Source organism: Phyllopteryx taeniolatus, chromosome 5, assembly GCF_024500385.1.
Source record: "Phyllopteryx taeniolatus isolate TA_2022b chromosome 5, UOR_Ptae_1.2, whole genome shotgun sequence".
Taxonomy (NCBI): domain Eukaryota; kingdom Metazoa; phylum Chordata; class Actinopteri; order Syngnathiformes; family Syngnathidae; genus Phyllopteryx; species Phyllopteryx taeniolatus.
In genome coordinates, this window is record NC_084506.1 from 11,833,224 (window position 1) to 11,845,287 (window position 12,064).

Sequence of the window (12,064 nt, forward strand, 5' to 3'; positions counted from 1 at the left end):
AATTTCACTTGATCAAGCCTTGTGTCACATTACATATTACAAAATAAGTCAATTATGTGTGATTATTGCTGAAATCGGATCGGACTTATATCGGCATCGGCCAAAACACAATGCTGCAATATCTGTCTCGGATCGCAAGTGAAAAAGTTCGATCGGGACATTCCTAATAAATACAATTTAAAAAAATGAGATAAAATAAGACAAGATTAAAAAAAGAACAAAATACTTATTTGCAGTCGTGAATGTGTGCCAGAAGCAAATGCAGCGGTTGTTGTATAGATTTGATGGTGATTTTAATGTTTCTGCTCCAACATTGGCTTGATTTATTTGGTGATGCGGGTAAACCACCAGACTGGTTCCCAATAATGAACACCCGTTGACTGCATGGTCAAACATGTCCACTGATGCCATGAGCACACATTATTTAACGACTGACTACACGTTAGCACAATGTATCACATAATATGGAAAATTTTCTATTTTTAAATTTAAATTTGTAATATTTTCTGTGGTTCTGTGCGATATAACGGTGTTGTGGCTTGTGGCGGTCAAGCGTTCATAGAGACGTCGCGTTCGGATGCTATAATGTGGGGTCTTATCACTGTGAAGCAGAATTCACAGAGCATTGGGTTGTTGGCCCACTAATAGGGAACGTGAGCTGAAAGGGGACATGAGTGAAAATAAAAAGAGGACATTTTGAGCGGCTGGTCCTGTACTCTTATTCACATGAACATAACACCTGCGAGTATGAATGAAGTGAACTCGCACGTTGAGTAGAATGAGTGGCCATGCCCCTCCCTTTGGGACTGGTCGGGGCGCTTCGGTCAGGCTTGGGACCTCCCTGGGGCCTGGGTGGTCAGTGGCGTCCCCCTGGAAGACGGGCTCACCCTTCCTCGATGTGCCGGCTCAACAACTCCGTACACCAGTTGACTAACATGCATGTGATATGGTGTTCATTCACTAATAGGTTCGATAGAAACACTATAGACTTTAATTAATTGTGCTAGGATCACTATTAACAACATGGGTTATACTAACATATCAACTCACAGGTGCTGACAGGTGTTCAGACGCGAAAAAAGAATCCCACCGCACCAATTGACAGTAGCACTGCCTTGCTCATTTTCCTGCATCTTGTCCTGCCCTTTTCTGTCCACTCTTGGTTAGTTATTGTATGTCCACACCCCAATCTACAAGTAACTGTTGTAATGTTACTTGTGTTCAAATAGCTAGACCACAGGTGTCAAACTGGTGGCCCGGGGGCCAGATCTGGCCCGCAACATCATTTGATGTGGCCTGCGAAAGCAAATCATGTCGACTTCATGTTTCTTGTGAAAATACCAAAATTGGTGTCTTTACTTGTATAATGTTGAGATATTGCAAGCATTTTTGCAAGTTATCAATCACCTTTTTGAAATAAATGTAATAGTTGAATTTTTTTTATTGGCTTCTGATTTTAAAACTAGTTACCCATTAATTTGTTGTGTATGTCATTATATGAGACAATATTTTATATGGGTTCACAGTCATAACGGCTCTCCGAGGGAAGCCATAACTACAATGTGGCCCGTGACAAAAATGAGTTTGACACCCCTGATCTAGACTGTCTCACCATTGTTCTGCTGTGGTTTTGAACCCTAGTCCCCTTGTCCACTATGTCCCTCTGTCTGACCCCTGAAACGCTTTTCTGTTCGGCTGCATTTTCAATAAACATCATAATAATAAAAAAAATGAGCAGAGAGATTATTTCAAACTCTCCTGTTGCACAGCAAAACTGTTCCAGCACAAAAGGCATACAGATCCACCATTCTGCAAGGCCATGCAGCTGAACAGGACCGGTTTCAAAAAAAAAAAAAGATAAGCTTGAGAAATTCTAATGACCGGATTTCAGGCCTCTCGGCAGAAAAACGTGTGGGACTTAGGAATGCGTGGACGATTTAAATTCATATTTCACGTGTTTACTGAGGCACCATAGAGACAATATTATTTCCCAAATACTACAAAAAGTTGGTTTGGAAAAATATGCGACCTTTAAAACCCGGTAAAAGCTGGGTTGCTGTTCCGCTGAGTTGAATCGGTGGGCACACATCATGAAGCGGGCAGGTCCTTGAATAATTATTATCTGTTTCACACACACAAATGTATTCCGGTCATTTTTCTAGCCTGATGTTGTTTATTACCTTTTGCATTCAATCGACGAACCACATAAATGTCAAACTTAAAACATGTCAGGGACTCATTTTGACCTATGTTATGCAATTAAAACAGTAGAAAAAATTGGATTTTGATGTTGGACCTTTAAGTACGGCGTATGAGTAATTTTGCCCACTCTGCTGTTTGCCAAATGTGTATGTATAATGTACTGCTGTTGTTATAGTGGCAGTCATTGTTCATTAGTGTTCATTAGTTCACTCACCTTGCTGAGATGACTCCATGGGTGGTTGCTTGCAGTCCTCTGCTCTGTGTCCATGGCTACCGCAGTTGTAGCAAGAAAGGTTTCCCACTATTCGCTTCTGGATCCCGTTTCCCACAAGGCCATGAGGCTGGTAGAAGCCAAAGCCCTTTTGCTGGTCATGCGCCCCAGCGCTCTGGCAGTAGAGGGGAGGTGGTGCCATCATCTGGTAGGAAAAGGGCATGGTACCGGTGCCTGTGGTGCTGGATGAGGCCGTGAGGGGGCTAAAATGAAGCAGAGGGCCCAGAGTGAAGACGGAGCTTGCTGACACCGGCTGCAGGTAGCCGGATGCAGCACCGTATCCGGGCAAGGTGCCATAAGCCCCACAGTTACCCCGACATCCACACGAGCTGCAAACGCACATGGAGTGGGTGTGGCCTTGATTTTGATCCGATGAAGTGGCAGAAGAGGCGGAGAGGCCTGGAGTAGATTGCTGAGGGTAGTATATGTTGCCCGGAACTGTGGCAATAGGGACGGTGCTTGCTATGGAGACAAAGACACTTCCACCACTGGAACTAGCAGATTCTGAGAGGGACTTTATAGAGGAACAGGAGCTGACAAAAGTAGAATAAGGAGTGGGTGGGTGGGAGTAGTATATGGATGGAGATGAGGATGTAGAGGATGACAGGTGAAAATGGAGAGGAGGTTGGGACACATGGTGGAGGCTGTTGGAGGTGGAGGTCAGGGCACAACTGGTCTCAACCATAAGACCAACCGCAGCCCCTGTAAGACCAAGACAGCCTTCAGAGTCATGGAGGGAGGAGGAGGCGTCCACTTTCAGTTTGAGTCTGGGGAGCAGGTTCTCCAGCCTCATGCCCATGCCTACGCCTACCCCAGGACTGAAGCCCGCACTGGTACCGGGCAGGCCCGAAGCCGGCACCTTAGTCCTGTCCTCCACACACAGCGGGGGCGGCCTCGGCTTTCGTGGGGAAGACGGGATACGTGTCTGGTTTGAAACTGGGGAGAGCAGGCTTTGAGGGTAGCTGCCTTGTGGGTGGAAGTGAGAGAGCGTGAAGGGGAGGTGGGAGGAGCAGGACGGATGGATGGCAGCAGCGGTATCCGTTTGGACGGGAAGGACCTGGGCCGTGGGGCGACTGGGGCCTGGGGGGCAGCTGGAATTCAGGATAAAAATGCACGAGCGCTCCTTTTCTTGACCTCCTACTGCATCTGGACCTGACACACCTGATAAACAGACACAGTGACAGTTTTACAAATGAGGGAACGATGGGGGTATTCATGAAAAGCACAAAATACAGAAGATTAGTAATCATTTTATGGGATGGAAGCAACTCTTTATGAATGTTCTGTTTGCATGCTTTGTGGCGGTCTTTGTGGATGTAGCTGACCCTCTCATAGCTGATGTCATGTTGTTCTTTGAACTAAAAAGTAGTTGGGAATAGTCATGTACTTCATTTTGCCTCAACTGCACTAAAAGCAAGAAATGCATTTAAAACCGGTATGTGCCAAATAATTAGAATATCGAGGGAAAGTCCATTTAGTTCAATAATTTGTTTCAAAAAGTGAAACACAGTGAAATATTTCAAGCCTTTATTTGTTTTAATTTTGACAATTATGGCAGAAAGACAAAAAAAATCAATCCAGTATTTCACAAAATTAGAATATCATGACAAAGTTCAAGATCGAACCTCCCTGTGTCCCAATCTTGACAGCAAATTAACACAAAACACCTGCAGAGGTTTTCCTTAAATTGTCTCTGTCTGGCTTAGTAGGTGCTGACTTGACGGTTGTGCAGAAAACCATCATTGAGACCCTCCATAATTGCAAAAGAAGCTGGATGCTGTATCAAAGTACATTAACAGAGTGTTAAGAAGAAGGGGAAAATGTGGCCGGAAAAGGTGCACCAGTGGCAAGGATGACCACACCCTTGAGAGGATATTGTCAACCAACGGTGATTCAGAAAACTGGACTGTGGCTGGTGTCCGTGCATAAAGAATCACCACATACGGACGTCTGTATGACATGGGCTACAGCTGTCGAATTCCATGTGTCAAGCCACTCATGCACCAGAAACAACATCAGAAGCATCTGTGCTGGGCTGAGAAAAGGTATTGGTCTGTTGCACAGTGGTCCAAGTCCTCTTTTCAGATGAAAGTAAATTTTGCATTTAATTTGGAAATGTGGAGGAAAACTGGAGAAGCACAAAACTCAAACTGCTTAAAGTCCAGTGTGAAATTTCCACACTCAGTAATGGTTTGGGGAGCCATGCCATTTGCTGGTATGGGTCCATTGTCTTTTATCAAGTCCCCAGTCAACACCGCTGTCTACCAGGAAATTTTAGAGCACTTCATGCTTCCCGCTGCTGACGAACTTTTTGGAGACAATGATTATATTTTACAGCAGGATTTGGCACCTGCCCACAAAGCTAAAAAATTTATGGGGTATTGTCAAAAGAAAGATGAGGAAACAGAAACCCCGAAATGCAGATGATCCGAAGGCCAATATTAAAGCAACTTGGGCTACAATAACACCTGAACTGTCCTAAAGGCTGATCAACTCCATGCCACGCCGCCTTGATGCTGTAATTAATGCAAAAAGAGGCCCAACAAAGTATAAGGGCATATTACTTAAATACACTTTTCAGAAGGCCAACATTTTTTTTTTTGGTCACAAGAAATATTAAAATTTTGTATCCTGGCTGTTTATTGTTTTTGTCTTTCTGCCATAATCATCCAAATTGAAACAAATAAATGCTTGAAATATTTCACTTTGTGTGTGGTGAACCAATATAACACGCTATTTCACATTTGAAAAAAAATATTAAAATAAATGGACTTTCCCTCTGTTCTAATGTTTTGGCACATACCTGTATAATCAATGCCTAAAAAGATAAATTGTGGAAAATTCACTTTTTATTTTGATGTGGCTTGTACTGGATAGAATTACAGTAGTTTCTCGAGTTGCTGCCCACCCTCGTGTGAAATAAAACAACAAAGCATTTTGGGATATCTGCTTTACTGAACATGTGTCTTTGACTGAGCTGTTCTGGACTTCCATTTTTGCATAATAGAGGGACTAATTCACACAATATCCGCCCCCAACTAGACTACACCGTCTGCAAAACTTTAATGCAGAAACAGCCCCATCCCTGCACTGAGTTTAATGGGATGCACAGCGAAGCTAACAGCGTTAAAGCAGTATTTGGTGATGTGCCCATGCACTACTAACACACAATGCAGTGTATATAAACTGCTGCCTCCATGAGTAAAAATGCTTTTATTATCTTAACAGTTGCTCACAAAAGTGAGTTCAGATTCCACAATGTAGCTCTGGGAAGAAGCCCTCACTTGCCTCTTCATTCTACTAGCTACAACCCCCTGTCATCATAGTAATGAAGTTAGAACATGCCATTAGCTCAGCTGAATATGTCCAGAGACAGTGACACCCTCTCACATGGTAAAGAACTAGTTAAGTCAAGTTTATTTATATAGCCCTTAATCACAAATGAGTGTAAAAGAGCTTCACAAGCCCACAGTTGAGTTGATAAAAGATCGGGGACATCCCTTGGTTGAAACCCCCAACTGAGCAAGGTAAAACAAACAAACAAACAAAAAAAAACCTTTTGGGGAAAAAGGATGAAAATTTGAGAAGGGAACACAGATGGAGGGATCCCCCTTCCATTCAACCAGGGTGCAGTGGATGTCGAGTGGGCAACATTTATCACATACAGTGGGTACGGAAAGTATTCAGACCCCCTTACATTTTTCACTCTTTGTTATATTGCCGCCATATGCTGAAATCATTTAAGTAAAATTTTTCCTCATTAATGTACACACAGCACCCCAGATTGACAGAAAAAAAACGGAATTGTTGAGATTTTTGAAGCTTTATTAAAAAAGAAAAACTGAAATATCACACAGCCATAAGTATTCAGACCCTTTGCTGTGACACTCATATATTTAACTATGGTGCTGTCCATTTCTTCTGATCATCCAGAATCATCCAATGATTCTACACCTTCATTGGAGTCCAGCTGTGTTTCATTATACTGATCGGACTTGATTAGGAAAGCCACACCCCTGTCTATATAAGACCTTACAGCTCACAGTGCATGTCAGAGGAAATGACATCAAAGGAACTGCTTGAAGAGTTCAAAGACAGAATTGTGGCAAGGCACAGATATGGCCAAGGTTACTAAAAACTTTCTGCTGCACTTAAGGTTCCTCAGAGCACAGTGGCCTCCATAATCCTGAAATGGAAGACGTTTTGGATGACCAGAACCCTTCCTAGAGCTGGCCGTCCAGCAAAACTGAGCAATCGGGGGAGAAGAGCCTTGGTGAGAGAGGTAAAGAAGAACCCAAAGATCACTGTGGCTGAGCTCCAGAGATGCAGTTGGGAGATGGGAGAAAGTTCTACAAAGTCAACCATCACTGCAGCCCTCGGCTTTATGGCAGAGTGGTCCGACGGAAGCCTCTCCTCAGTGCAAGACACATGAAAGCCCGCATAGAATTTGCTAAAAAACACCTGAAGGACTCCAAGATGGTGAGAAATAAGATTCTCTGGTCTGATGAGACAAAGATAGAACTTTTTGGCCTTAATGCTAAGCGGTATGTGTGGAGAAAACCAGGCACTGCTCATCACCTGTCCCATACAGTCCCAACAGTGACACATGGTGGTGGCAGCATCATGCTGTGGGGGTGTTTTTCAGCTGCAGGGACAGGACGACTGGTTGCAATCGAAGGAAAGACGAATGAGGCCAAGTACAGGGATATGCTGGACGAAAACCTTCTCCAGAGTGCTCAGGACCTCAGTCTGGGCCGAAGGTTCACCTTCCAACAAGCCAATGACCCAAAGCACACAGCTAAAATAATGAAGGCGTGGCTTCAGAACAACTCCGTGAATGTTCTTGAATGGCCCAGCCAGAGCCCTGACTTAAACCCAATTGAGCATCTCTGGAGAGACCTGAAAATGGCTTTCCACCAACGTTCACCATCCAACCTGACAGAAATAAAGAGGATCTGCAACAGTACAATGATCAAAACACACCAGCAAGTCCACCGCTAAATGGCTGAAGAAAAACAAAATTAAGACTTTAGAGTGTCCTCGTCAAAGTCCTGGCCTGCATCCTATTGAGATGCTGTGACATGACCTGAAAAATGTGGTTCATGCTTGAAAACCCTCCAATGTGGCTGAATTGCAACAATCCTGCAAAGAGGATGGGGCCACAATTCCCCCACAGCGCTGTAAGAGACACATTGCAAGATATCGCAAACGCTTAATTGCAGTTGTTGCTGGTAACGGTGGCCCAACCAGTTATTAGGTTTTGGGGGCAATAACTTTTTTACACAGGGCCATGTAGGTTTGGATTTTTTTCTCCCTTAATAATAACTGCCATTTAAAAACTGCATTTTTGTGTTTACTTGTGTTGTCTTTGACTAACATTAACAAATTGTTTGATAATGGGAAACATTTAAGTGTGACAAACATGCAAAAAAATACGGAATCATGAAGGGAGTAAACTCTTTTACACCACTGTATTGGGACGTGCCGCCATTATTGCTTGCAATATAAATTATAACTTGCTTGTCATCCTCCAGTTAAAGATAACTTTCGTATGTGGGCCGTGACATATTTTTTTGGCATTGGTCAATTGGAGGCGTTTCTCAATGCAAATGAGGCAAGACGTGCGCAAGCCTGGCAGTTTAGAACAAGTGGGATGTATCAACACATATTACTGGTGTGCGTACGACAAGTGTCCGCACGTTTGATCAATACCTTTTTATTTTTATTTTTTTTATTTTATTTTATTTTTTTGGTACTTACACACATTCTAAATTTCAGTCTTACGAACAAATTTAGAATCTGTTCTCTACACACTCTTTGATAAGTGAGGGCCCTGGGCTTTAAATTGTGAACATTTGTAATATTTGAACTTACAGCAATTGATCATGTCAAACTGTAATGTTAAGAGGAAATATGTATACAAAAGGGTTAGTCTTTGGAGTGCCCGACCACCCAACTGAAATTGAAAAACAAAGTAAATCTTTACTTATCTGCCTGTTTCTAAAAATGCTTATGTGAATGAACCATTCTACACTTCTGCCCCACTGGTGGTGCAAACCAGCTGGGCTAATTAACAACCACACCGAACTACGAGTGGCTATTGTGATGTGTGCTTGCTGTGTTCACTAATACTATTGTGTTGGGTTCATTTCTGGGGGCATCATTTGTTTATCCATGTTCATGACAACAGATAATAATCATGCATCTCAAAAGGATTTGACAGATGTGACAAAAATATCCATTCACAAAGAGGTCAATGTTTCATTAAGCTTCTCTTTCTCTCAAGTGATGACCTCTCTGTAATTGTTCTGTGGTACAGAGAGGCAACTTACGCCTGTAAATATCTCTGCTTCTGTCCAGAGTGGAGTCACAGCAGAGGGGTGTTCGGGGGGAACAAGAAGAGCTGGAGTAGTCTGAGGATGAGCTGCTGTCTGTGTGGACGGGGTGATGGTGCAGCACAGTGTCCACCTCCACTCGAAGCTCTACTGAGTACATCAACACATTTGTGACTTCCTTTTGGTTAAGACTGCTTGATACAAAGGATCAGTCATACACTGATCTGCCCAGGAGCAGAGAGGGAATAAGTTTATTGCTCTTTTTGTTTATTTGCACCTGCCTTTTCTCAGACCCAATCCATATTTTGGACGTAGCTGTATTGTTACCTGCAGAGGAGGTGTGGGTTGAGGGTCCCATATGACTGGAAGGCGTAACTCTAGCAATACCACTACAGGTCCGTTTCTCCATCTTCGTCTCTCTGCTGATTAAGACAAAAAACTAAACTGAATAAGACAAATAAAAAATAAGTGTTTAATTACTTGCTCACAGACCTTTGCCAAGGCTGAAAAGTCAAACTTTGACTCATCACCAAATTACACACCAACAAGTGTACAATCTTCCAACCACACAAAATTTAGGGTTCCTTGGCCCTTTCCTCACCCATACACAAAGGATTTATTTTTTATTTTTGTGTCATCCTGCTCATTAACAAACATGAATGAAAGCGACCTAATTTGTGGAGAAAATAGACTGCATGTAGCAAAAAATCACCACCAGAGGGAGACAATGCACATAGCAAGCTCCTGCAGCGTCCTCACCCCTCTTGTCACTACATCTGAAGGATGTCTCGTTCAAGCATGAACATGTACACGCACACACACATACACACAAATGCCTGCCAAATGGAAACAGTGAAAATGGAAAACATGATCAAAAGATAAGGGCTGCAGGGATCTGTACGTCGGTGTGTGTGTGCATGTGTGTCTGTATGTGCGTGTACCTCCGTTTACCGTATGTTTGGCCGTGCTTGTCCGAGTGATAATATATGCACAGAGACACATTTGTTGCTTGTGTACTTGTTTTTGCATTTCTTTCCCTTGATTATCTCTAATAGTAAATCTTATCTCTTGAGCCCACTCACAGTTAGTAAACCATTGATGTGTTATGTGGTCTGCTGAGCTCACAGTAATGTAATAAACATCCCTTTCATTTGCATACAGCTTTAACTCCAGTCGCAAGAGATGCTTTGATAGTATTGAAAGTTCATTACTTAACATTGTTGACAATAGACTAGACCAGACTGATAGACCAAAACAGCTGCTTACAGTGGGACTAAAACAAAAAGTTCCATGCAAAAAGAGGTTTAATCACAACTACAACTTACTCTGCTGACTTCTGTAGCTCTAGCTGAGTCTTGAGTTTCTTCTTTGCTCCCTGAGTTAAGTCGTACTTGTTTAAGTCATCCTCTGTCAGTGCTAAAAACTGTAATGAGAAGAGAAACCTCTGAACAATTAATTACTCCTACTTATTTTGAATGAAACGAGTAGACTGCACCCACCTCTTCCATTGTCAGCTGTTTGAACACCGGATAATATTTATGTAAGCGAAGCTTGCGCAGCCAGTCCAAAATGCCATTCTGCTCTGGCGTGATCACCTGGGACTGTGATGGAGACTGTGCATGGGGCTGTTGGGAACGGGACTGAGAGAGTGAATACGAAAGGGACTGAGAATGAGGCAAATGCTGAGGTTGGGTACCGAGGTGACAGCTCGTCTGTAGTTGCAACGGGTGAAACGAGGGCTGCTGGGGCTCCGAATATGTGTGCGGATGAATTGAAGGAGACAGTTTGCTTTGGGGATGTGGCTGGGAGGAAGCATCACCTCTGCCAGCAAGGAAGCCCTGTGTTGGCAAGGCTGGCACCGTGGGCGGGAGGGAGGACAGCTGGGGAGTGTGTTGTGGCGGAAGGAGAGAGGAAAGGTGAGGGGAGCAGCGGGTCATGGGAGAATTGTGAGTGCTGACAACAGGATGGACACTGGCCACTCTGTACACCGCCCTGAAAGAGGAAATGCTGTCACAGGACAGAAATGCTGTACATTGCAGTCATGATTGATGACAAAATCTTACCTGCTGGCTCCTCTGTACTGCAACATACAGCCAGCTGAGCTTGCTGAGTGACAGATAACAAGGGAAATATCATAAACACGCTGCAGTTTATTGTAAACTGAAATTGTATTCATGTCATTCTTCCTATTTATATTTTATTTGGGTTATTGAGATTATGTCATACAAAAAGTAGCTGACTAACAATTTGGGAATTTTGAGCATTTTCCTTGGTTTCAATCAAAGTCAGCAAAGGCCCAATTCTCACGTTACTAAAAGATGATCCTGAGTGATTATCTTGTGAGGTGGAACGGTGAATGACTGGTTAGCACATCTGCGTCGCAGTTCTGAGGACCGAGGTTCGAATCCCGGCCCAGCCTGTGTGGAGTTTGCATGTTCTCCCCGTGTCTGCGTGGGTTTTCTCCGTGTACTCCGGTTTTCTCCCACATCCCAAAAACATGCATGGTAGGTTGATTGAAGACTCTAAATTGCGCATAGGTGTGAATGGTTGTTTGTTTATATGTGCCCTGCGATTGGCTGGCAACCGGTTCAGGGTGTACCCCGCCTCTCGCCCGAAGATAGCTGGGATAGGCTCCAGCAGCCCATGACCCTAGTGAGGATAAGCGGTGAAAGAAAATGCATGGATGGATGGATGATCTTGTGGTGTTGGGTGTCTTAATAGTGATTTTTTCTTCCCTGATCTGCTCAGAAAATGGTTGTGGCCCACAACCTGTTACAATCGTAAGCCTGTATTGTTTATGGTCGACACCGAGTTGGGCTGAGCCATGGACTCCGTGATTGAGACTGGAAACGGGATGACAGCCAATTAGGAAGCGACCTAAATCTCATGCTGTTGCCGGACATAAATTCAGGAGCAACTGGTTGTGTTGAATGTTGGTGTAACGTACTTCCCAAGTCATTTACCATGCTAGAGATGAATAGAGAGTAAAGTTTTTAATTAGTGGTAGTAATTACCAGCTCACACTTTCAAACTTTTTACACTATGTACCACTTCAAAAATAATTAGCTCTCCAAAGCACCACCATAGTGACCAACTATAAAATACAGTTTCTTAGTGTTAATCAAAAACAAGCCCCCCGCCCCCCAAATCTATGTTCATTATTATTGTACACCACTGTAATATTATGCAAAGTTTGAACATTAACACTGTGCTTTACTATTAGGAAAACAAAAAATGCACTTAAATAATGATTTAA

At 43.3% G+C, this 12,064-nt stretch overlaps 1 protein-coding gene across 6 annotated transcripts in view; it reads right to left on the reverse strand.

Annotated features, from left to right (window-relative positions):
• Window positions 1-12,064, reverse strand: part of zcchc14 (zinc finger, CCHC domain containing 14) — a 38,095-nt gene that overhangs the window by 3,566 nt on the left and 22,465 nt on the right. For 2 of the 6 annotated variants that reach the window (XM_061772708.1, XM_061772713.1), the window contains 6 exons: window positions 10,872-10,914; window positions 10,308-10,800; window positions 10,134-10,231; window positions 9,136-9,230; window positions 8,806-8,958; window positions 2,417-3,634 (listed from right to left, as the gene is read on the reverse strand). In XM_061772708.1, coding sequence (XP_061628692.1) covers window positions 2,417-3,634; window positions 8,806-8,958; window positions 9,136-9,230; window positions 10,134-10,231; window positions 10,308-10,800; window positions 10,872-10,914 — 2,100 coding nt within the window. The remainder of the gene's footprint in view (window positions 1-2,416; window positions 3,635-8,805; window positions 8,959-9,135; window positions 9,231-10,133; window positions 10,232-10,307; window positions 10,801-10,871; window positions 10,915-12,064) is intronic. The other 4 variants (XM_061772711.1, XM_061772710.1, XM_061772709.1 and 1 more) reach the window with 4 other exon arrangements.